Source organism: Alexandromys fortis, unplaced genomic scaffold (genome assembly GCF_014885135.2).
Source record: "Alexandromys fortis isolate MF-2015 unplaced genomic scaffold, M_Fortis_MF-2015_v1.1 scaffold_150, whole genome shotgun sequence".
Classification (NCBI taxonomy): Eukaryota; Metazoa; Chordata; class Mammalia; order Rodentia; family Cricetidae; genus Alexandromys; species Alexandromys fortis.
The window spans coordinates 2,746,530-2,772,338 of NW_026068027.1; the positions used below are offsets into that span (position 1 = coordinate 2,746,530).

Consider the following 25,809-nt stretch of genomic DNA (forward strand, 5'->3'; position numbering starts at 1 on the left):
TTACTTCCCCTTTGCTATGTAACATCTCACAGCTGGAATAAATTTAGGCTCCTTCATTCTAATCCCAGTTTACAAGTAGACAATGCAGGGCATAAAATTTAGGGAGGTTCTGTGCACATTATTTCTCGTTCTCATTTGCTAAGACATCCCCCCAGTTCTTACCCACAAAGTCTCTTTTGAACCTCTACCTGGAGATATTAGCTAAGTCAGAGTGGACCCTTCATTGCAGACTTTTTTTTTTCCTGGCAAATGCCAAGCTTCTCTGCAAACATTCAGAGCTAAGCACTTGAATAGGGTTTTCACACTTGTCTTTCATGCTGCGGCCTGGAGGTAGCTCTGAGCTGTGGCATCACACAGACTTGAATTGAAATTCTTACTCCAGGACTTAAGGCCCATGAACCTTGAACAATTTAACTTGCCCAAGCTTTAGTCTTCCTCTGAAGACATTACCATCGGCCCAGACCAACTGTCTGGAGGGCGGTGAAGCTGCAGTAGAGACTCAGGATCATTTTCAGTTGTTTTTCCTTTTCACTTCTTCCTGATGCTCAGCTTTCTTGCCTGGGGACATAACCCCACAGAGTATAAATCTGGTGTTGGATCGCATCCTGAATGTGTATCCTAACATCCGAAATAGTGACCAGAGAAGCATATTTGAAGCTGTATAAATCTAGGGCCCAAGATTAGCCCATTAATTAAACTCATTGATCCATAAACTTGTTTATGAAATTATGACTAAGTAGGGATGTAAGATAAACCATGAAGAATGGTCTGGATACACTGGAGAATAACAAACATTTATTGGGTTAGCTCCAGCCCCGAAAGGTCTTTTTCTCTGCTGAAAACCGACTTGGCTAGCATTTTGCTTTAAATCTCAGAATCTCAAAATGCTCTCAATGTTCATCCTCCTTTCTTCCAGCTAGACCTTAAGAAGAGTGGCCACTGGATGGGATGGGATGCGGCTTGGGTGACGTGATACATTTAGAATACAGGCAGACACTGGCTTGTTTCTTACACTCTCCCCGTATTTGCATGAGAATGTGGCCCCCCATTTTCACTTGGGTAGTAGATAATGCCGTTTGCCAAGTAAGAACTAAACTACCTCCTCACAGGTCAGCTTAAAAACACACTCAGTGCTCAGAGGCCGGGCAAAGACCCTTTATCTTACTTTCTATTTGTTTTCATTGCTGCCAAATCACCTTCCAAATCCCCACGCTTCTGGAGGCAGCTAAGTTTGCAGGAGGCCCCAGATCTCCACAAAACAGGTAGAATGCATTTCCTTTTCACCTGCTTAGGCTACAGACCTCCAGTGTCATGCAGAGCAAAGAAATCCAGCCTCCCTTGGCTTGAACTGTTTGTTTTGAAAGAGAAAAGACTAATCCCAGCAGAATCATTAAATGAAAATGAGAACGTTTAGGGGGGGAAAAAGCAGTCAGCTCAAGAGTCTCAAGGGAACAAACTTGTTGACTTGTTTAGGTGGAGATGAACTGTTCTCAAGGTAATTCAGGATATGAAAACGCTTATTTTGTGGATGAAGATTTTCCTGTAAATTCGACTTGTTGCTGACCCTTCTTTCCCCTAAGTTAAATGTATTTTGGTGGAAATAACTTAGCCCTATGACCTGGAAAAGTGACCTGTCCTGGGGACCTTTACGTGAGAATTGAACTCTTGGCCCATCATCAATGCAGCACAGGCTGCAATAGATTATTCCTAGGCTAAAGTCGAATCTGAAGTTCAACAAAATCATGTCAGTTTTTATTCCCTAGTGTCATTTAGTAAATGAAGAAGGCAATGAGCCTGGATTGCAAAAAATAAAGAAAAAAAAATCTCAAGGTAGAATGTAGCTCTATACAGCAGTAGCAATTCTTCACTGTCAAGGGGGGCAGGGCTGAAACTTAATGAGAAAGGGCTATGATCATCTATATACATCCTAGAGGTTATCGGGAAAATGAGAATGCAACTTCTGGCATCTGGATTCTCCTAGGAACACAGTATAGGCCATGTCCAGACTCGGTAGTGGTGACGGTTTTCCACAGGAGTCGTGTTTCTTGTCCTGAAAGGGCATTTTCTGAAAACCATCTCTAGATTGTTCTCCATTGGTGGGAAACACAGGCGAGGCTCAATAAGTCATTCCCAAGCCTCTGTGAGAAAGCTTTAACCTTCTCTGAGGTTCCGAAGATCTAGATGTGAAATAAGGGGGTAATGACTTCAGCGGGTTTCAAACCATTTAGTCTTCCTGCCAGAACGTTTCCATTCATCCCCGGCCAACGCCCATCTTCCGCGGCCTGGCAGCAAACCCTCTCACCTCTCCACACCTGTGCTTCTGCCTCTCTGGTCCTTTGGCTGCCCTTTGGGGTTTGCATACTTGTTTAACTGGTTCCTAGACGCCTAGTACGGATCTTACCTTACATAATTCTGGCTATAACAAATTAAGAGTGGGAGTCAATACAAACACAAATGGATCTAATTTATAATGAGAATGCTTCAATTTTTTTTCTCTCTACAAATTACACATGGGCTTTCAAAGGAGAGAATGAAGAGTGGGCTTGAGCAAACAGCTAATTAAGGCTGAGGTTGGCAAAAGACTATGAGAGCAACAGATAAAGCATAAATCGCAGTTTTTATCGCAGGGCAACACCGTTCGGCAAAGGCAAAGGAGAACAGTTATCTTTGTTATCTGTGCACCGATAAGATTCAAGCTTCCAAGAGTGACCGGCACACAGTAGGTGTCCCAAGACCACCACCGAAAGACTGGGCATATCTAAATCCTGATAAATTAGTGTTACAAATAAAACGAACCTCCCCCCGCCGTATGCTCAGGCGTTGCAAAGGCAGTACCATTGTTCATCTCTTTACACCCCGCCTTTTCCATTGTTTTGGGCGTTCTAATTCTTTCACACGTGCCTGTGACTTTAGAGATCACAAGCACACAATCAACCCAGAAACCACCGACTTAAATGTTATTCAAAGCAAGGTGCCCCCAGGTTCCTGCTTTTAAATGAACTGCAGCTTCTAACGGGTTCAGTTTCTGGGCAGCGTTCTTTCCCGCCTTCTTGGAGTTGAGGCGAGGGCTAAAACAATCGGCATTCTCTCGCCGTTCCCTCAACCTCGAAGTTTCTCTTTCCTCCTCTTCCCTTCCCTCAGCTCCATTTCCTTTCACAGACCGTCGTTTCTCAAGGGTCTTTGCCCCGCTTCCTCCCTCTCTGCCTGCCAGTTCCTTTGATCCTTTCTTTTGAGCCCCTATTCCCAGAAGCTGCAGAAAATACCTTCTTTCCCCCCCCCTTCACGTCACTTCCCTCCCCTCTCCCATCTCCCTCTCTTCTCGGAGGTGAGTCCCTCTAGAGGCCAGCGCTTTCTTAGCTCCGTCCTTTCCGACGGCGAGCGGAATTCGGAGAGAAAGAAGGGGGGAAGAAAGGAGGAGAAAGAGAACCAGAGCCAGGGGAGGAAAAAAAAAAAAAAAAAAACCAAAGAAAAAAAAACCCACCCCAAACCACTACGGCCTAGAGCGCGGAGGCCCGGGAGCGGCGTCGCCATGGCAACGGGCGCCGGCAGGAAGCGAGGGACGCGCGCGAGGGCGGGCGCGGGGAGGGGGCGGGGCGGGGGAGGGGTCGGCTGCCCCGGAAGCACCTCCCCGCAGCCCCCTCCCCGCCGGCCCGCGGCCCCCCGGCCTAGTCCCCCACCCTCGCGGCGGGGCAGGAAGTGACAGGCCCGCGCGAGCCCCCGGCCTGGCGGAGCCGCGGCGCGGCCGGCACCGGGACGGCGGGAGGGGCGGGGAGCGGCGGCCGCGCCGGGCACCTCCCACCGCGCCTGGGCCCCCGCCCCTCCAGGAAGGGGAGGAGGCGGAGCGCCGCCGAGACCGAGCGACCCCCCCTCCCCCGCCCCTGAGGTGGACGCCCCCCGCGAGGACTCGGGTGCGGAGCCCGGCGCGAAGGTAACCGAGCGGCCGCGGGCCGGGGAGGGGCCGCATCCCGGGGGCTCGGCGGCGCGGGGATGTTTCCTCAGCCACCTCGGCGTGTGCAACGCCCAGGTACCTCCCCCAGCCGCGCTCCTGCCTCCCGCTCTGCTGCGCTCTGCGGTGCTTCGGTGCTGCGCGTCCCGGTCTCCGTGCTTTGCGCTCGCTGTGTTCGGTGCTGTGTGTCCGTCACCTCGTTGCCTCTGGCCGCTCGTCTTCTCATTCATTTCTCCCTGCCCCGACTTGGATCCTTACCTCCGAGCATGCTGTCTGGTTATTTCCCTGCTTCTCGCGCTCCGCCGGACTCCCCAGGCTCCAGTTCCTTGACTTCTGTGCCCCTCCTGCTTGGCTCCCTACTATTAGAAAGCACATTGCCCTGCTTACGAGTCCGTTCGCTCCGGGCACAGCGCTGTATCCACCCCCTTCTCCCGGTGTGCTTGATTTCTCGTTGGAACTGCGTTTTTTTTCATCAGGGTTCTGTGTAGAACAAGAACCCGTGGGGGGGCATTCCGAGGCATCCCCAACCCCTGCTTCTTGCTCCATTCTTACTGCAACAGAGTTTTACACTCAGGGACTTGATCCTATAGGCCCAGTACCGTATCCACCTCAATATTACTTTCTAGTCCCCTCCCATCGGTGTGCAGCTACCTCAGTTGAGTCTTTCCACATCCACACCAAATGGAGGTACCTTTTAGGGTGGCCTTTCACTCTTCTCCCAGTTTTTAATTTTTAATTCAGATTGCTTCCTAAACTCCCATCTTCACTTTCTATAGTTAATCTGGAACTCACAATGTGACTTAAAAAAAAAATGTGTGCCTGCGAGATTTTGGATGGCAATTTCCCCAGTGGAAAGACTTTAAATTGGCCCTTTTCTGTTCAACGATCTGGGGGAAATGAAGGGGTCATTGAGTGTATGAACTTTATTTCTTTTTATACAAGCCTCTATTGCAAGTAACAGGGTCTGATGTCTGTGAGTCCAGTGAGCTAAGTCCAGCAATGTCTACATACAACTGTGCCATGCTGCCTCTAATCCTTGCCCACTTTTTTCCTTCACATGCTGATATTGAGGACTCATGGGTCTGTATCTGTTTAGTGCTTTGATATTTTGGCAAACAAGGTGTGGGGAGAAAGGTAGATTGGAGGTGGAGCTGGTGATGAAATGTCCTCTGTGTGCCCCTTCCATTCTATCCATGTGTGGAGTGACATCGGCTCTTCCTGCAGTGGGTAGAGTTCTCTGGGGACAGGGATGTGATGCGGGGACGCTGGGGCAAGAATTAGGAGAAATCTCAACTTTAATTGACAAGGCCAAGAGTTTGGCTTTTATTTACGTGTTTGCTCGTTTGGGACACATTCCTGAGAGAAAGCCGTTCACCTAATGAAACTGTAGACAGCCCATAGTGGAAATTGTGGCCAGCTTTATATTCCTGAGCTGCATAGAGCTTTGGTGACCTGATGTTCTAGTAGTCTGGCGTCTCAGAAGTAAAGAAAGTACAGCGCGAGTTTAACAAAAGAAAGAAGAGAAAAAGGAGAAGAGTAATGTCATTTTAGTGCTGCTTTAGAAGAACGTTTCTTTTATTTGTGCTAGTTTTGATGTAGCTTCTAGAGGGTAAATTCCTACACTTCGGTAAAGTTGAATCTTGTTTTTTGGAGTCAGAATGCTACTTAGGAGTATGTCACATGCTCACTTTGTTACCTTACTTGCTAATAGGGACACTCAAGTTATATAAGGAGGAGTGAGAGGCCCGAGGCTTTAATTAGTAGCTTGGCCTGTAGCCAGTCAGCTACTTGGGATATGTGGGTAGTCCCCAGCGTTTATCCCCTTCCATGCCCTGTCTGCTCTGACTGCCTTATCAGCATCCAGGGCTCTCCATGAAGTGAGGGTAGTGAGTACCCACGCTGGATGACACTGCTTTGATGGCAGGATTTTTAGTTTGCTTTTTTTTTTTTTGTTTTGGGAAGAGGCAAAGTAAAGACTTGATACACAGAAAATCCTCGTTTCCACTATTGTAAAATGGGGACAATAATAAGAAGTAGTGCATGTGAGGGGTGTAGGCCAAGAAAAGGAGGCAACTAAAGGGGTCCCAGGGATGCTGTCCATTGTTAGGATGGTAATGGTGTGATAGAGATAAAAGTGACAGCAAGGGTTAATGGGTCAAGTTTAAACTGTTGAAAATTGCTGGGGCACGTAGGTGGTCACTTTATTTAATGGTGCTCAGGAGGAGGTAGGTATACAAGGTCTCTTGAGACAGTGACTAGCTTGAAAAGATGATGGCATGAGGGAAACATGATGTCAGATCCTGTTGCAGATTTGAGAGTTCTAAGATCTCAGAGGAAGAATCTTAGATACTTTGTGGGCTGACTGTGGTTTTGAATAATAATAATAATGATAATAATATGAAATGACATTTTAGGTTCGAGGTATAACTTTAATCCTTTGCTGATTCCCGTCTAGGGCTTGAGTCAGAGCACCATTCTTGGGGACCCTGGAACACTGGCATGGAGACTGAGAGTGAGCAGAACTCTAGCTCCACCAATGGGAGTTCCAGCTCAGGGGGCAGCTCTCGGCCCCAGATAGCGCAGATGTCCCTGTATGAACGGCAAGCCGTGCAGGTGAGACTCAGCTGCGGCCGAGTTCTGTGAGTATTGGCTTGGGTTAGGCCAAGATGCTGGAAGATCACCATCCCCAGATTCTTTCTGGAGAAGCTAAAGAGTGAGCTTTTTTCCACTTCAGAATCTTAGCAATTTACAAAATTAGAGCAAGCAAACCCAGTAGGAAATTTGGTTGTTTTGTTTTTAGCTGTGTACCAAGTTCAAGGCAACTCGGGCAACTTAGTGAGAACCTGTTTTGTAAATGTGATTCATTGATTCAATACGAAGTACTATAAAGTTCACACATGAATAAATAAGGTTTAGTCTATTTAACTAGGTTTTAATTAACCATTTCCCTTCATTGTTTAAAAACCCTTTATTATTTACTATTTTTTGTGTGTGCATGTTTGTGTGTGTTTATAGTGCTGGATATGTGGAGGTCAGAGGACAACTTATGGGTTTTGTTTCTGTAGTATATATAGGTCCAGTTGGCACACGAGCTTCTGGCAAGTTCCCTATCCACCTATCATTTCATTTTAAGAGTGTTGGTAGCTGGGCGGTAGTGGCGCATGCCTTTAATCCCAGAACCTGGGAGGCAGAGGCAGGTGAATCTCTGAGTTCAAGGCTAGCCTGGACTACAGAGTGAGTTCCAGGACAGACAGTGCTGTTACACGGAGAAATCCTATCTTGAGAAAACCAAGAAGAAAACAAAAGCAAGCAAACAAAGAGTTCCAGGATTGCACATGTGCACCACTGGATCTGGCCTTTTGTTTTAAGTTGTTCTGGGGATTGAACTCGGGTCCTTGGGCTTGTGCTGCAAGTGCTCTTCCCCACTGAGCCCTCTTTCCTACTCTGATAATCAAGTTCTCAGTTTTGGGTCTCATAAGTTACTCTGACTAGAAATATCATGGACCTCTTTAGACATTTACTTTTGGACAAACATATCTCATCCTTTAAATACCCTGTTTTGAAATGAAGCATTTTACTTAAAAGATTTTGATAGAACAGTTGTAATTATTAAGAACATAGCAAAATCCAGTTAACACTAAAGTGATTACTATCATTTTTATAAATAATCATTGACATGGCACAGTAGATATTTGAACTTATCAATTAATTGACAGTTTTGCCTGGTAGAATTGTTCAGAAGTCACTACTGGCTTTCTGTCATCTATCTCCAAACAATTAAGGATCTGTATATCTATGCTAGACACCTACAACACTTAGCTTTTTGCTTTTATTATTAGTGTCTATTTATTTATTTATTTGAGATGTGGTTTACTCTGGAACTCATCACCTTCCTGCCTCATTCTTTTGAGTGCATCTGTCACCATGTCCAGCTTTTTTCCTTATCCTCACCAGTGTCCCATTTATTTGCAGTTTATCTAGATCTTCATATATATTTCCAGGACTCATTTTTGGAAGTAAAAGTTGATGTCCGCTGGTTTCCTTTTCCTGCTGTGTAAGGATAGCATATAATCAGCTGCCTGTCCTGTTTTAGATGGCCGTATGGACTACAGCATAGTCACGACGAGTCAGACAGTGATGACGGTTCAGCCTCCATCCCCCTTGGTTTATCTCCTTCCTGACTCCTTTTCTGGTGGTTACGGTGATGTGCATAGGACCAGGAATGATTACTTTTATTTTGTGTCCTGTCTTCTAGGCTCTGCAGGCCTTGCAACGGCAACCCAATGCAGCTCAGTATTTCCACCAGTTCATGCTCCAGCAGCAGCTCAGTAATGCCCAGCTGCACAGCCTGGCAGCCGTTCAGCAGGTGAGAGGTCAGCAGCCGGCTGGGACAAGAGGGAAGGGGTCAGGCACTGTAGGTTTACGGGAGAGGAGCAGTCTGGGGCAAACTGCATCCTACACCAAATCCTTCCTTTGCCTCTTGTACTAGTAGGAGAAAGGGTGGTTCTTAGATTCTGGGGTTGCAGTATGAACTGTGGGATACTCTTTAGTGGTGGAATGGCTGTGTTGTAGACCTGCTTTGTCTAATATGTTAGCTTCCAGCATATGTAGCTATAGAGTACTTGAAATGTGACTAGTTCAAACTGAGATGACACTATAAGATTTAGAAGAGCCCGATTGATCAAAAGAAGGTAAGCTGTCTCAGTAGTTTCTAATTAGTTTAATGTTGAAATGATAATATCTCTCCGCAAATGGTAATATTTATTTTGTATGTATTGATTAATAAGTTACTGAAATTTATATCATCCCACTTAATACTTTTAAATATGCATAGTAGGAAATTCCATATTTGATGTTGTATTGGACAGCTCTGCATTAGATGTATCAGGTGACTCATGATGAGACTGAGAGAGAGAGGACCAGTTGCCTCCTACCCTGATGGTACCAGGCAGCTTATATGGTCATTTGAGGTTGTGGGGATAGTGATTTTCCTTACTTCAACTCCTCTCTTCTTACCTGAAATCTCTGTTTTGTACCATGAATTAATACCAGAAGACAGGGAGACACACAGCCTTTTCATTGTTTCTGCTATGCTTCCCTGTTAACAGGCCACGATTGCTGCCAGTCGGCAGGCTAGCTCCCCGAACAGCAGCACCACACAGCAGCAGACTGCTACCACCCAGGCCTCGGTGAGTGCTGCCTCTCCTCGAGGGCGGTGTCTGTCCAGTCTGGTCTCTGCAGCTGGGCCGCGGGTTATCGTGTCTCCAGTGGATATTTATTGCTCTTATTGGCAAGAAAAGAACAGGGAACCTATTTGAGTCTGTAGTTTTTGTTTTCAGACAGGCTTTCTCTGGATAGTCCATGCTGCCTTGTACTTAGAGCGACCCTCCTGCCTCTCCCTCTCAAGTGCTGGGATTGCAGGCGTGCATTGTCTTTAAATGGGAAAACCTAAAGAAGGAAGGAGAAAATCCTGCGCAAGAAGAAATGACAAATGAAAAGAAAATGTTCGTTTCTGCCCTTTGCCTGCTCAAGTGTTGGCATTAGTGGTTGTAGGATTGCTTTCTTTTTGATTGTTTGTCTTTTTGCTTTCGTAATACTCCAGAGTGTCTAGGATGACAGTTTTGGGTAGGAAGTTATTATTTATTTCCCTTGATTTCCTGAGGGTGACATCCTGTTCTTGGCTGTGCCCCTCTGAAGTTGTCGTTGTGTATATTTTCTTTGATTTCTCTACAAATCCTCAGTCCTGGTTCCTTATGTACTATACAGATAAATCTGGCAACCACATCAGCTGCCCAGCTCATCAGCCGATCCCAGAGTGTGAGCTCTCCCAGTGCTACCACCTTGACCCAGTCTGTGTTACTGGGGAACACTACCTCCCCACCCCTCAACCAGTCCCAGGCCCAGATGTATCTGCGGGTAAGACATAGCCATAGCCACCATTGTCCTGGGGGCATAGTTCATAATTTGTCTTCCCTGGCAAAGAATGGAAGTATTTTATGTATTTATTTTTGTGGTGTCGGCGGGGAGCCAGGGCAAGTGCTCTGCCCCTGGGCTGTACCCTTGGCCTGACAGCTGTTTGATTCTCGTCATCCACATGTTTGAAGACAAGTTGACCTACTCCCCGTGTCTTATGTAAGCTAGAAAAAGTGCTTTTAGATAACATTGAGATTGTCTGTTGGAAGATGTGGCCTTGGCATTTTGTGCGACCTGGATACACAAATTCTAAGTATCTCTCGGCTTACCTGTTTCTGTATAGACCTATGTGTCTGACATCCTCGTTGTCTAAGTGTCTTCCTTATCATTCCGTAGTCCTCTGTACATTCTAGGCTTTCTTCTGGATGAGTCGTCACGTTTGGAGAATGAGAGGTTCTTGGGTTGGTGTGGAAAGGGGCAGGCTCACTTGTTTAATATCTGCTGTTTATTTTGTCTTGTGGTCCTTTCCTTCCATTTCTCTGTCTTCTCTTTTCTTCTTTTTCCTCTCCTACCTCCTCCCCTTGCCAGCCACAGCTGGGGAACCTATTGCAGGTTAACCGGACCTTGGGCCGGAATGTGCCTCTAGCCTCCCAACTCATCCTGATGCCCAATGGGGCAGTGGCTGCAGTCCAGCAGGAGGTGCCGCCCGCTCAGTCTCCGGGAGTTCATGCAGATGCAGATCAGGTCAGTGGCAACCACTTACTGTGGAGAAGCCCGGGAGCATGAAGGGGATGACCATAGACCAGGCCCCATACTCTGCCCCTTTATTGAATTTTATAGTTCTTATTTTGTGTGTTTTAGCTTCTTTTTCCTCAACTCCTATAAATCCCTTAAAACTTGTGAGTTGATTTGAGCTAAAGAAGGAAGTAGAACTGCCTAAAAAGATCCCTTTGGATCTGGAAGTCTTAAAATACAAGTTGATTTTTCTGGGCATCCTTTTGTCTTCTGTAAGGTAGTTTTATTGAGTCTTAAGTCCCTCATAGAAATGTCACCAGAAGTTCAGGATGTTGGAGGAGTTCTGTAGAGTTAGGTGTGAGCTCACCCCGGCTGAGTTGCTGGTAGGATGTTTGGTTCCTTCTGTTCTTGACTTACTGTAGTTCTCAGCTCTCAGTCTCCTGTCCCTGTCCATGTTCTCAATAGTCTTTCTTCCATTTACTTTTTGTGACTTTTCCCCAAAACACATATATTTTAATTTTTAGCATATGGATGAGATGTAAACTAGGGCCTTATAATGTTTATCTCATTCTAAAAATCTAGCAGAAAGTGGATAAATACCTTGTGTTTGGATGTGTGTTTAGAGCTTTGGGGGATTAAAAAGAGAGGAGTCAACTCTTCAAAGAGCTGGGGGGACAGCAGTGTCATACGAAATGCAGCTGACCCTAAGTGACGCCTGAGCTTCAAGAACTGGCTGTTAATTTGCAGAGTACCTGAGTGGAGTGTTGAAGATAGGCAGATTTGATTTGGAGTGAGGAGAAAATTGACAAAGAAGAGCAAATGTGAGGGCACAGTTCATTTATGCACATGGGACCCCTGTGGAAAGGGTGGGTAGTAACGACAGCAGGGATATGATGTAGGTCTGTGCTAGACCCTTTGCCTCTCATGCACTTTGGGTTGGATGGATCTGCAGTTTTGTCAAAAACAATGCAAAGAGACGATGGGCCTAATGGTAGAAGATGCCATTATTTGGAAGGAGACTGAAAGCCAAGGAAAGGAGGTTGTAGTTTTCTTCATGTGGATGACTTTAAAATAGCAGAGACCATTATTGGCTAATAAACAGCAGATAAACAGAATAAGAAAAATACTTCAGAAAGAGTCAAGGTGCTGGGGAGGGGAACTGCTAAAAGACTCTTGGGGTCATCGAGTTATAAAATACCTTTGTGGGCTCTTCTGGCAGTGGAAGGCACAGAGGAGCTGGTTGTGTTTTTATAGCAGTTCTTTAATTTATCCGTCATCCATCTGTCCATCATCCACTCGTCCGTCCGTCCGTCCATCCATCCATCCATCCATTGATCTGTCCATCCATCCATCTGTCCATCCATCCATCCATCCATCCATCCATCCATCCATCCATCCATCCATCTATCCATCCATCCATCCATAGACACGTGCATACATTTATGCATGCATCAGCAACAGTGAATATGAACATAGTGGCTAGAATGCATACATGGTGTCTGGGGCCTGCTACAACTCTGCATTTAACTGTAGCATCTTGATTAAGTGCTCTAATGTATTTCTGCTGTTGTCTCTTCATCTGTATAGTAGATAGAGTATATCCAATGTACGGCATGTTGTGGGGACTAATTGAGTTGATAATTGCTTGTATCATATCTAGGCTTAAAGTTTACGGTTGTTAACTATTTTCAGTCACTCTGTAGTCTTGGATGCTCAGGAAAGCCATGATACCTACATTTGTGGAGATTATGAACCTTTAAAGTACTAGTTATTAAGCAAACAGTACCTGAGTGGTATAATAATTGCTTCATTAGTAAGAAGAAGATGATCTAAGAATAAAGAAAAGCACTTAGTTAGGCTTGCGATGGGCTAGAAATCAAGGAGGTGACATTTAACACGGGCTCTATAAGCATTAGCCAGGTATGGATGTAAGAAAATGCTGAGTGCCTGGAGAACATGATGTCTAAAAATCCCGAGGGAAGAAGAGTTGGTTTGCTTGATGATTATAGGATGGCCGATTTTCTGGGAGGACTGGACCATTGGGAGAAATCTCATCTCATGGTTTTTGGGTCTGTGGTTAGGACTTTAGTCCTTATACAAGGGTGATGGGAAGCTAGAGAAGGACTTCAAAGCGTGAAAGTGACAGTGAGTGTGTCTTTTTTGCTTTAGTGTAAAGACTGTAAAGGCTGTTGAATGTGTTAATAGAGAAAAGAGTAAGGTAGGAGAAAGATGGTGTTGGGGTGCATAGCAGTGAAGATGGATAGGAATGCGTGGATTTGAGTAACAAGACTTATTGAAGGTGAGCGATTCAGTTTGGAGGGCCTGAAGGATCTGAACCTGTAGAGCTGTTGGTGCTGTGTCTGAGGTGAAGACTGGAGAATTGGGTTAGGCTGAAGTTGTTTTTTTGTTTATTATTTATTTTGTTTTTTTCCGAGACATGGTTTCTCTGTGTAGACCTAGCTGTCCTGGAACTTGCTTTGTAGACCAGGCTGGCCTCGAACTCATAGTGATCCCCCTGCCCCTGCCTCGTGAATACTGGGATTAGAGGCGTGTGCCATCATGCCCAGCTTGAAGTTCAGTTTTTTATACATGCCAAATTAAAGATGCTTTTGAGACATGTATGAGATACCGAGAGAGCAGCTCTGCATGCTCCTCGAATTTGGGAAAGCTAGCTGAGAGCTAAACATGTGAAAATGGTATGGCAGACATAGATGATACATCTATTGAAGTTAAGGAATGTTTAAAATTGTTTATGGAGAGCATATGGTCTGTTGAGAAGAATGTCTAGTAGAACTCTGAGAGTTGGGGTGAGTCCTTAGGAAATTTGAAGGTGATGGGCTGCCAGGGAAGCAGGAAAGAACAACAGAGAGAAGCTGTGGGTATCATGAAGACAGTGGAACAGGACAGTGCAAGACTGCAATGGGTGTGGATGTGGGGGCACCACTCATTTCTTTTCCGTGCAAAGGAGGAAAACAGGATGGTTTGTTAATCTAGAGGGAGAGCTACTTCAGAGGAGTCGGAGGGATGGAACTTGAAGGACTGTTTGCTGGAGAGTGTGAGTGAGGACAGTGGAGTTGGAGAGGACAGAAAGCAGGATGAAGCTAGGGGAGGGAAATAGATTGGGAAAGCAGGGACAGGCGGGAGAGGGGTCTGATCAGCCTTCTAGAAAGCAGGAGGGCGAGGGTCCAGAGCAGACTGCCCATTGTGAGAGGAAGAGTAGTGAGACAAAGGGGAGTGATGGACCACATGCTGGGAATGCAGAGAAGGTGGAGGCCACAGAGGTAGAGAGAGGAGAAAAGAGAAGGAGCTTCTGAGGTATAGGGAGAGTAGGAAAATGTGGACTGGCCATGCAGAAGGGAAACTGTAATCAGTCAGTCCTCTGCAAAGCTGGCCTGCTCTCCCAATGTTCTGGATTCAAGTTCTTACCTTCACCTGCCTGTCCTCTGCTGGGTGTCTAGGTGGTCGTCCTGATCAGTTCTAGTGATGTGGTTTACACATCGTTATCATTGCCTCTTCTGTGGCTTACTTTTGAAAAGTTCACTGATTTATTTTCATAATATGTGTGCGCTTTCGTGAGTTTATATGTAGCGTGTGTGTGCAGGGGTCTCTCAGAACTAGAGTTAGAGGAGGGTAGATATGGGTTCTGGGGATAGAATTTGGGTCCTCTGCAAGATCAGTAAGTACCCTCAGTCCCCTGAGCCATCTCTCTAGCCTCTTACTCAGTTGCTTTTAATAGAACTAGCAAGCAGGCTGGGCATGTAGCTCAGGGGTGGAGTGCTTGCCTTGTGTGTGAAAGGTGCCCTGGGTTGAATACCCAGTGCTTCAAACCATCATGTATGGAACAGTTTCTCTCTTGTGTTCAGGCCTGCCCTTCCCTATAGCATCGAATGTATATGCTGGTTTCTAGGATCATCCTTCCTTTGGTCCCTTTAATATAGCTTCACTGCCTCTTTACATACTTCTAAAATTTACTTTGAAAATTAGTTTTCATGGGAAACAAATATATGCACAAAATTGGATCTGTGTATTTACCATTGAATTTCAGCAATTGCCAATATGTAGCCATTCTGTTCAGGCTCTTACCCTCTGACCATGGATTAATTTGAAGCAGATTCTAGATACATCTTTTTATATGTATACAATATATAACATGATATATAATAACATATAAATAGCAACATATAATACAAATATTGTTATGTATTTTGTATATGACATGTTTTGTTTGTATTTAAAGAAACTTAGCTTTATGTAATCTTTTTGGGAATATAGTTTTTTTGGTGACAGATTTTGCTATGTTGGCTAGACCAGCCTTAAATACTGGTCTTGTTTTCCTCTTACCTCAACCTCAACAGCATGATAACAGCAGCATGCCTCTGCACCCTGCCTGAGAATGTTTTCTTAACAGTGTATTATCAAGATACATTTGTCTTATAGTCATTTATCGTTTTAATATTTATATAATATTCTGTTGTCTAAATATAGTATCCTTCTTATGTGGATGGCCGTTTGGGTTGTTACCCAGCTTTTGTTACTCTGTATGGTGTTCCATACTGCTGCCTAGCAGTTCCTCCTGTGGAACTCCTGGTGTTTCCTCTGTGTGTGTGTGGGGGGAGGGGGGATGTAAACGTGTGAATAGTGAATAGTTATCATTAGGGTATGATGGCAATTTCTTTCTCAAAATATTTACAAAGAAATGGCTTAAGCTATAGATTTTATCATGTTATTCTGATTATTATTAAGATTAATTATGATAGTAGTCTGATTAATAAATCAACTAGACAGCTATTTTTCTCTCCCTCTCTGTTCATACCCAACTGCTACATTCTAGACTGTTAACAGTGAACAAGACAGATTAAATTTGCTATTTGTAGGTTACAACTCAGACTGTTTAACACTCAAGACCCTAGTAACCCAGCGTAGCCCCACTACCTTTTTGTTTATTTTTCTGCTCCCTGTAACTCAATACGATGAAATGTTTATTTTAAAACATCTTAGTTTTTAGTTCTTGTGGTCTTGCAGATATGCCTTTAGGTCCCTCTCTCCACTGTCTCTCCTCTGTTTAGGAATCGTAGGTCTGCCATTCCTGTCCTGAAAACTTGGTTTATGTTTGTGTATATATTGTTGTTATACTTGCTGATTTTTCTCATCTAACAGAAGCCATGCAGCAGGAGCATGTAACTTTGTCCATGGCAGTACCTGAAGTGTAGTGTAGGTGTTTGGTAGATGCTAAACGAATATGAAGAAAGAAAAAGTCAGAGACATATTTTGAATGAATAAATGTTGAAATTTGATGATAGGCTTGGTAGTAAATGACATTGAAAATTCAGATGTGTGCACAAAGCTCTTTGGAGACTGGAAGGACTTCGGTATGTTGGTGGAGAAGTCAGGTGGGCTCTGGAGTATAGCAGTATAACCAGTGTTCAGCTTGTGAGTCAGTCTACACACACCCATACATTATATCTTCCAGGTGCAGAACTTGGCAGTGAGGAACCAGCAGGCCTCAGCTCAAGGACCCCAAATGCCAGGCTCCACTCAGAAGGCCATCCCTCCTGGAGCTTCTCCTGTTTCTGGCCTCTCCCAGGCTTCTAGCCAGGCCCTAGCTGTGGCACAGGCTTCTTCTGGGGCCTCAGGCCAGTCACTCAACCTTAGCCAAGCTGGTGGAGGCAGCGGGAATAGCCTCCCAGGCTCCATGGGTCCAGGTGGAGGTGGCCAGGCCCCTGGGGGCTTGGGTCAGTTGTCTTCTTCAGGATTGGGTGGTGGAAGCTGTCCCAGGAAGGGCACAGGAGTGGTGCAGCCCTTACCTCCAGCTCAGACAGTGACTGTGAGCCAGGGCAGCCAAACGGAGGCAGAAAGTGCAGCAGCCAAGAAGGCAGAAGCAGAAGGGAGTGGCCAGCAGAGTGTGGGCATGAACCTGACTCGGACGGCCACACCTGCCCCCAGCCAGACGCTCATTAGTTCAGGTAAGGTGTCACCTTTTACACCCACCTCCAACTCCACCCTCTCCACACACTTCCTTTTTAAACTCTTGGCCGCGGAATGACAGGAGGAGGAGACTCTTACTGGTCTAGAACATGCTAGCTCAGTGACAGGATAGTAACAAATGACGATCTGACCAGTTTCCTCCGCAGCAAGCTGCTTATAAAGCCTCTGTCTACTTTCCACTCATATTTTTAAATGTTATGGTTTTTTTTTTTCAAGACAGGGTTTCCCTGTAGCTTTGGAGCCTGTTCTGGACCTAGCACTTGTAGACGAGGCTGGTCTTGAACTCACAGAGATCCTCCTGCCTCTGCATCCCGAGTGCCTCCCAAGGTGTGTGCCACCACCACCCAGCTGCCCTCTGTCTACGTTCATAGGGGTCCTGAGTTTTTCAGGTTATTCTATTCATTCCACTGAATTCTAGTGGAGTCAACAAATGTCTTTGGAAGGCGGAGTCCCTGTTCTCACGTCACTTATACTGTAGTATAAAGTATGAGTTCTCTCCTCTTTTTAGTGGGTAGTTCAAGCAACCATAGTGTCAATACCACAGGGTGTGTAAGACCAGCAAGAGGAGCTGTAGCTTACTGTGTGTAGTTGACTTGTGATTATTTGTATCAATGGTAAGGACAAACGGGAATTAGTAATAACAACAACCCTAGTTTGTACTTGCTTTCAAACTGGGTCAAATAGAGCCAATGTCTATACTTGGTCATGTTAGCTTTTGTTTTCTTTGTTTCTACCACCTTTATCAGTGATATATTTGGATAATTTCATCGCAAAAATTACCAATATTAGATATACCTTAGCCTTTCTGTCCCCAACGTGCTTTCAGACATGCCTTGTGTGTTTTGGGCAGTCTAATGATATGCAGTGCAGGACTCTCAGCTCCAGTTTACAGCGGAGGAAACAGTAATCAGAACCTGTGTCTGCTTTCTTATAACTTTGTAGATGGTGACTTTAAAAATGGAGGCTCCTGTAGAGAATACCTTAACCTCAGGGTATTTATTCTTTCTGTGAATATTAAATACTTCTTATGTATCAAACAGTGGAATGAGGTCTAGGGATGTCAAAATGAGTAAAACATGGATTCAGCCTTGAGGTAATGAAGGAGGGGTCAACTTAGCTAAGTACCAAGTGAAAGGATAGGATGGTTATAGCAAAGGAGAAGAACTCACAGAAGATGATTCCTGATTTAAGGGACCTCTCTCCTCTCACTTCTTCCTCCCTCCCTCCCTCCCTCCCTCCCTCCCTCCCTCCCTCCCTCCCTCCCTCCCTCCCTCCCTCCCTCCCTCCCTCCCTCCCTCCCTCCCTCTCTCCCTCCCTCCCTCGTGCGTTTGTGCGCATATGTTATTTGAGGTTGAGTCCAGGCCATAAGCATCCAAGGCAAGTTTCTACCACACTAGTCCCGTCTTTCTTTTTAACTTGTGTTTTTAGAAACCACTCACTAATTTGCTCAGGCAGGCCTTGGACTTGCCTGAGTCTCCTGAGTACTTGAGCGTCTAGGCTGTGCCCTTGAGCTCTCTGTCCTGGAGGTAGTCAGTCCTGTCTAACTCAGTAGAAAGTGCAAATGACATGATGCTCAAGTTCAAGGGAGGCCAGATCTCCTTTCACTGCCTGATTCCCAGATGATGAGATCTGCTTTCATTGATTCCAGCATTGGTACGTCTTAGACAGACGGCTTTGCTTTTAATTTAGAAGGATTATTGTTTTCTGCTCTTGTCTTTGTTTTGCTCTGGCTTGTGTCACACATAGCCACGTACACACAGATCCAGCCCCACTCACTGATTCAGCAGCAGCAGCAGATCCACCTCCAGCAGAAGCAAGTCGTGATCCAGCAGCAGATCGCCATTCACCACCAGCAACAGTTCCCGCACCGCCAGTCCCAGCTGCTGCACACAGCTACACACCTCCAGCTGGCGCAGCAGCAGCAGCAACAGCAGCAGCAGCAGCAAGCAACAACCCTCACTGCCCCTCAGCCACCCCAGGTTCCACCTACTCAGCAGGTCCCACCTTCCCAGTCCCAACAGCAAGCTCAGACCCTGGTGGTCCAACCCATGCTTCAATCTTCACCCCTATCTCTTCCTCCGGACCCAACCCCCAAACCACCCATCCCCATTCAGTCCAAACCACCTGTAGCACCTATCAAACCTCCTCAACTAGGAGCTGCTAAGATGTCAGCTACCCAGCAACCACCACCACATATCCCTGTGCAGGTTGTTGGTACTCGGCAGCCAGGTACAGCCCAGGCACAGGCTTTGGGATTAGCACAGCTGGCAGCTGCTGTACCTACTTCCCGGGGAATGCCAGGGGCAGTCCAGCCTGGCCAGGCACATCTGGCCTCCTCGCCACCTTCATCACAGGCTTCTGGTGCTCTTCAGGAGTGTGCTCCCACCTTGGCCCCTGGAATGACCCTTGCTCCTGTGCAGGGAACAGCACATGTGGTAAAGGGTGGGCCTACAGCCTCCTCCCCTGTCGTGGCCCAAGTCCCTGCTGCTTTCTACATGCAGTCTGTGCACCTGCCGGTGAGTGATGCTTGATCATTTTGAAGATATTACTGCCTATCTACATCCATGTGGGCTTGGGACCGAGTGGAAATAAAACTTGATAGGTGAATGAAGAGTTGAGAAGGCGAATGGTGGCGTGTATGCGCTCTTTTTTAAAAGTGAGATACATATATATATATGTTAAATATGTTTGTATAAACATATGTGTGTATGTAATATCTAAACTTCAAATTCCTAAATTTATTACTAAAATCTTAGGGTTTTATATGTATATTAATTAGATCAAGGGCGCCTTGACCAAGTCCATCTTCGTAAAGCCAACAGTTGTTAGTTGGTCTACAATGAGTCTTTCAATCCCAAGTCAGGACAGTGTTGTTTTCTTGTCCTGGTGCAGAAGTTACACTAATTGGGGATGACCAAGAGGTTTAGTGTATCAAAGGAAGTAAACACATTTGAGCATCTGGGACTAAGAATGGTCTCCAGAAGTATACAACTACAGTTTTCCGTTCACGCCTAGATCTTAGCTACTCTCTTGTTTGTCCATCTTATAGGGTAAGCCCCAGACACTGGCTGTGAAACGCAAAGCTGAGTCTGAGGAGGAGAGAGATGACGGCTCCACATTGGGCGCTCTGCTTCCTGCAAAGGCCTCACCAGCATCAGAGAGCCCAAAGGCAATGGAGGAGAAGAACAGTGTTGGAGGTAAGTAAGCAACTTCTAAAACTTGGTTGGTGCAAGAGAACAGAGAAATGTTCTCAATGAACTAGAAGAGAAATCTGGTTGAGTAGAAAACGGGCCTGAACTTGGTGAGCAGTCAGTAGATAGAGACACATGGGCTCCGTGGTGAATGAGCAAAGATGAGCATGTTGTGGAGGGTCAGGCTGCCTCAGTGGTGGGGAGTTAGTATGGCATATCACAGCTGTTCCTTAATGTCTCTGTGGTTTTTGCTTCTTTTTTTTTTTTTTTTTTTTTTTCCAGAGAAAGCTGAAGCAGTGGCCAGTTTGAGTGCTAATCCTCCAAGCAGTGACTTAGTAGCCTTGGCCCCACCCCCATCAGCACCACCTCCTACTCTGGCCTTGGTGTCCAGACAGATGGGTGACTCAAAACCCCCACAGGCCATTGTGAAGCCACAGATTCTTACGCACATCATTGAAGGCTTTGTGATCCAGGAGGGAGCAGAGCCTTTCCCGGTGAGGGCAGGGCCTGAGAGGAGGACTGGGAGGGGAGAGATCACCTTATTTATCAATTTACATTCAGATTCCTCCAAAGCAGCGAGTGCAGAACTATTTAGTCACTAGTGCGTCATTATGCTGCTAACTTCCTTACAGAAGAGGGAAGGAATGCAGGGGAATTTGGGGACCAGAAAGTGGAAATGCTGGGCACAGAAGACAGGAAGCTTGCTCTTAAAGCTCTAATGTTCAGTTAAGTACACTAGGCGGCTTAGATGGAAAAAGCCAGTCATAGAGCCTTGTTTGCCCTATGGAAAGACCCGGGACTGGAGAGGAGATCCCTCAGCAGTCAGTGTATGTTGCAGAGGACCCGAGTTGCCTTCCCAGCACTCATGTCACAAAGCTGACAGCCACTTATACTAATTCCAGCTCTAAAGTATCCAATTTTGGTTTCCGGGTGTGTACACGCTCTCACACACACATATGCACACCTGGCTGGGTGTGGTGGCTCACGCTTTTGAGTCCTTAGGTGGCAGAAGAGCCTGCAGATCTCTTGAGTTCAAGGTCAGCCTGGTCTACTAGCAACTTCTAGGAAAGCCAGGGCTATACAGTAAGACTCTGCCTTAACCCCCCTCCCCCAAGAAATATCTTAAGGAAAAGATCCCCTGTGAGCCAGATTTGGCTTTCACCTCAGAACTCATCCAGGCAGGGACATGGGAAATGTCATGGAAGGCTGTAGAAGGGCAAGAAGGAACTAGGCTACCTTAACTGGTCTTTCTCTGGGACAGGTGGGATGTTCTCAGTTACTGAAGGAGTCTGAGAAGCCCCTGCAGGCTGGCCTTCCAACAGGGCTGAGTGAGAGTCAGTCAAGTGGCCCTTTGGGAGGAGACAGCCCTTCTGTAGGTATGTATTGGGTGCTCCTGGAGATGGTCGATGGGGATTGGGATTGAACCCATTTCTAGCACATACTATGCACGAGTTCTACTAATGAGCTACATCCTATCACCAGGTAGCCCAGGCTGACCTTTAACTTCAGATCCTCCTGAGTCTGGGGATTGCAGACTTGGGTCACACCTCCCCAGTCCTTGCGTATTTAATAAAGTAGGACTGTAGATAAAGTCTGTCTCGCCCAGACGTGCGTGAAGCCATATATAAAGCACTGAAAAAGATTTTGCCTATGCTTTTGTAAATCTTTGTGGAAAAAGGGTGTTGTGTCTTTCTCTATATTCGTCAGTTCCTCCTCCGTATTCAGAACAGAATCCTATTTGAAATCTGAGTTGAACTAGAATACAATGAGTAAGATAGCTAACATGGAAACAATCTTAGACGTGAAGATCTCCGTCTCTCCAGAGTCTTGCCTTGCACCTAGGTAGGTCTCTGACTTGCTGTAGATGTAGCCCAGGCTGACATTCACCTTCCTGCCTGCTTTCTGTGTGCTGAGATTAGAGGCCTGTATTCTTATGAGTACATTGAGGGACAAGGCTTTAGGGTGTTTTGTTTTAGGGATTCTCAGTTAGGTTGTGTAGGTCTTTGCAGAAAACCTGAGGAAAATTAGTATCCAGCTCCGAGCCTAATGATTGTGGGCAGCAGAGACTACAGTAACTCACGAACGCCTTGTTTTTCAGAGTTAGATAAGAAAGCAAATCTCCTAAAGTGCGAGTACTGTGGGAAGTACGCCCCGGCAGAGCAGTTCCGCGGTTCTAAGAGGTTTTGCTCCATGACATGTGCAAAGAGGTAGGCTGGGCACCAGCTGACCCTCATTGGCTTTCCCATCGGACGTTCTGTCCCTTCCCTCTGCTTTCAGTCTGTTCCCCAAGCCAACTCTTAAATACCAGTTCATATTTATGAAAGGGCAGTGTGTTGTTTCCATAGCACCATGACGTCTTATCTGTACCCCGACCTGTAGGTACAATGTGAGCTGTAGCCACCAGTTTCGCTTGAAGAGGAAAAAAATGAAAGAGTTTCAGGAAGCCAGCTATGCCCGTGTTCGGAGACGTGGACCCCGCCGCAGCTCTTCTGACATTGCTCGTGCCAAGATCCAGGGCAAGCGCCATCGGGTGAGCTGCTGTCACAGAGCCAGCTAGTTTGTAGAATGTGTCCCACCCCCACTCCCGTTCCTTTGTTTAATTTAGGTAAAAGCACTGGATACAGAACTCTAGTTTAACACTGACTGTATTGATGTATTGATCCATATTGTAAGAGACTGTCCCATCTCCTTTCATCTGACTGCAAGTTCATACATCCATGAAATGAATCCTTCACTGTACTGGAGATAATTCGGGAACAAATTTGGTTAAAGAAATGATATATTTGAATGATGCGTCTGCAAATGAAGTACAGCTTTAGTTCACCTGTTAAGACACAGTTCTGTCTAGTGCAGGGTAACAGGAAGGGAAGGAACTCAATGATACTGTTCTTACCTGGCTGCACGTTTTGCTATCTCTTATAAAGGGTCAAGAGGACTCTAGCCGGGGTTCAGATAATTCCAGTTATGATGAAGCACTCTCCCCAACATCTCCTGGTCCATTGTCAGTAAGACCTGGACATGGAGAACGTGACCTAGGAAACACCATTACAGCTCCACCCACACCAGAGTTACATGGCATCAACCCCGTGTTCCTGTCCAGCAATCCCAGCCGATGGAGTGTAGAGGAGGTCTACGAGTTCATCGCTTCTCTGCAAGGTACCGGGAGCCTCTTGGGCAGAACTAGGCCCACAGTTCCCCTACATCATCCCGCAAAGGCACCTGATGGACCTGTCAGCAGCTGGCTTTGTGTCTGTCCGACAGCAGAGGCTCTTTGCTAGATATTCTGGCTGTTTTCTACAGTGTACTTTACTAATTCTCTTCCAGGCCAATGCCATTAACTATAGTGTCTACATTTTTTTTTTTTAACTTTTGAATTAACTATTTCTCGCTTGGGTGGTTTTTTTTTTTTTGATAAAAATCTCTTTGTTGGATGTGAGTGAGCATACATGACTTTTTCAGTGGAGTACATGAGAAAAGGCCTTTGTTTGCCTCCATTAAACATCATTGCTGTCTTTGGTTATCTGTCTGAATTATAGGTCCTTAAAGGGTAATGTTGCAAAAGCTGTTCATCTTTTTGCCATTGTTAAGAAACCATGTGTGTAGCTTTTTTCTTTTTTTCTGTTTTTTTAAGATAAGCTTTCTCTGTGTAGCCCTCACTGTTCTGTAACTTGCTTGTAGATCAGACTGGCCTCAAACTCAGAGACACACCTGTCTCTGTCTCCCCAGTGCTGGGATTAAAGGCGTACGCCACCACGGCCGGGCTAGTGTCTAGTTTTTCTTTAAAGGGGTTAGGAAACTATTTGTGAACAACTTTTTGCTTTTTTGAAGCTGTATGGAGTCGTCAGCAGCTCTATTTCACCTGCTTTCAAAGCTTGCCTCAGATCTTTCTGTTACTGAATCTATGGTACTTTGGGATTAGCCATCACCAGGCCTGTTTATCTTTAGTTTCTTCCCTTCTGATGCTACCATGCAGTTTCTCATGTGTTCCATCTTTTCCTTTTAGGCTGTCAGGAGATCGCAGAAGAGTTTCGTTCCCAGGAGATTGATGGACAGGCCCTTTTATTACTTAAAGAAGAACACCTTATGAGTGCCATGAACATCAAATTAGGTCCTGCCCTCAAAATCTGTGCCAAGATCAATGTCCTCAAGGAGACCTAATGTGGCCGTCTGCACAAATCAGCCTAAAGCAAATGCCCCAAGCATTCAGGCTATAACCTGGGGCCAGCAGACTTTGCAGGGAAGAGCGAGCTGTTCCTCTTACGTGACCCCAGGTGGAGTATGGAGACAGACTTCTGCAAGCGTTGGTTGCTGGTGCTACATAGTGGCAGCTTTGCCACTTCTCTCTGGGTTTCACCTTAAAACACACACAACCCATTCTCACTATTCACACCTACCCTAATCCAGTTTTCAAGCAGGCAGACTAGAGACTAGGACTACTCAACCTTATCCTGGAGAGGAGTGACTAGCCAGGGTCTCACTTCTCAAGAGGAAGAATGTCTTGAATGGTAAGGCATGGAAATGGGTGAGATGTAGGTTTGCTTCCCCACTGGGAGAGGGCAGTTTTCCTAGCTTGTGTGACACAAGTAGCAAAACCTGGTACTCTCCGTCTCTCAACTGTCTCATTGTGACTGTAGCTCAGTTTCTGTTATCATTTTCTCCCTTAGTACTGACTGTTTCCTCCTGCATCCATGGCAGGGTCACCAGCCAGTGTACACTTGGTTGGTATCTGATTTGCTGCAGGGACTAAAGGTATTGGACTGACACGTGTGGCTGTCGTCATTCTTTCTGCATCCCCGCTCCCTTCTCATTTGTTATCATCTTCACCCCTTTTTCTATTCCACCTCTGCTCTTTCCTATAGCTTTACAGAACAGGAGTGTGTGGGGCTAAGGTCAGGATTGTAAGCACCTGCCTTAGGCACTATTATTCCTTATACAAAATATTAAATATTTTTTTCTTCCTCAGTAAAAGGCTGAAAATTGGTCTCCATTGTTACTTCATTCCATTGTTTATTCTCCTTAACACAAATGACAAAGCCAGCATGTTTTGTATGTTTTTTAATTATTATGTTTTTATACAAAAAGTGGTGTATTATTTTTCATTTAAAACACCAGGAAAGGATGCAAACAACAAATGAGATGCCTTTTTAAAAAATAACATTAATTTTCTTATATAGAAAGAAAACAAAACGCCCACTACCATTGCAAGGGTACTGAGAAGTTAGAGTGTATCATTTCCTTCTCTAAGGTAACAGGTAGCCCTGCCTTTCCACATCTCCTGTCTTCAGATGAGCTGAGCTGTTACTTAGTAGCCTAGGTGTTCACTATGTGATTCTGGGCACATGGCCTAAACAGAAGTGGGAGAGGATTAAAAACTTTTTCTCATAGGTACATGGGTAAGACACTTCCCTGAGCCAGCAGGAGGGACAGGGGCAGCAGTGTTCCCTACCCAGAGCAGAGAACTGCAGAACCCTCCATGTCCACGTCTGCTTCCATTCCCTTTTTTTTAAGATTGGGAAAAATGTAAAAAGCCAAACTACAGACCAGTGAGAAAAGTGCAATACAAGTTTGGAAGTACTAGTGGAGAGGGATGAGCAAGAAACGGAAAAAAGGCAAAGCAATCCCACCACAAGGGGACACAGGTTCTAGGGCTTCTATAGCATAGGTCTATTTCCTTTAGGATAGGACTGCCTGATTACGTACTTGGGCTACATATGGATTTCTAACCACAACCAGAGCCCAATTGTAGCCATCCAGCCACAGAAAGACCAGAACAATGTGACGGCACCTTAGAAGCCAGTAGTGGGGAAATTTCACATTTCTTTCATGTCCTAATCCCACACAAGGGACATTTTAGTGACTCGCTGCAGGCTCAAAGCAAGTGGCAGTATTTGGGCTACAGCCAGGTAAGCACTGCAGAGCAGCTCTACACAGTCCATCATGGAGACTGCTATGGGGGTAGCAACAACAGGAAGACGGCAGAGCTACAAGCAGTCTTTTTTAAAGAAATCCAGTGTCTCAACTTGTGAAAATGTTTAGACA

At 45.7% G+C, this 25,809-nt stretch overlaps 1 protein-coding gene across 5 annotated transcripts; it reads left to right on the top strand.

The window, feature by feature from the left end:
• Nucleotides 1–3,628: 3,628 nt before the first annotated feature.
• Phc1 (polyhomeotic homolog 1) lies at nucleotides 3,629–25,767 on the top strand. 5 transcript variants are annotated; one of them, XM_050164028.1, is made up of 15 exons: nucleotides 3,629–4,024; nucleotides 6,402–6,559; nucleotides 8,202–8,312; nucleotides 9,055–9,135; nucleotides 9,713–9,862; nucleotides 10,448–10,603; nucleotides 16,065–16,557; nucleotides 18,326–19,095; nucleotides 19,629–19,776; nucleotides 20,053–20,264; nucleotides 21,032–21,146; nucleotides 21,869–21,977; nucleotides 22,150–22,300; nucleotides 22,695–22,926; nucleotides 23,774–25,767. In XM_050164028.1, the coding sequence occupies exons 1-15, from the start codon at nucleotides 3,988–3,990 to the stop codon at nucleotides 23,926–23,928; spliced, it is 3,078 nt and encodes a 1,025-aa protein (XP_050019985.1). In that variant the 5' UTR covers nucleotides 3,629–3,987; the 3' UTR covers nucleotides 23,929–25,767. The 5 variants fall into 5 exon arrangements, with proteins under 5 accessions (XP_050019985.1, XP_050019986.1, XP_050019988.1 ...); XM_050164029.1 differs by having other exon boundaries at nucleotides 10,472–10,603; XM_050164031.1 differs by having other exon boundaries at nucleotides 3,630–3,928.
• Nucleotides 25,768–25,809: the final 42 nt, after the last annotated feature.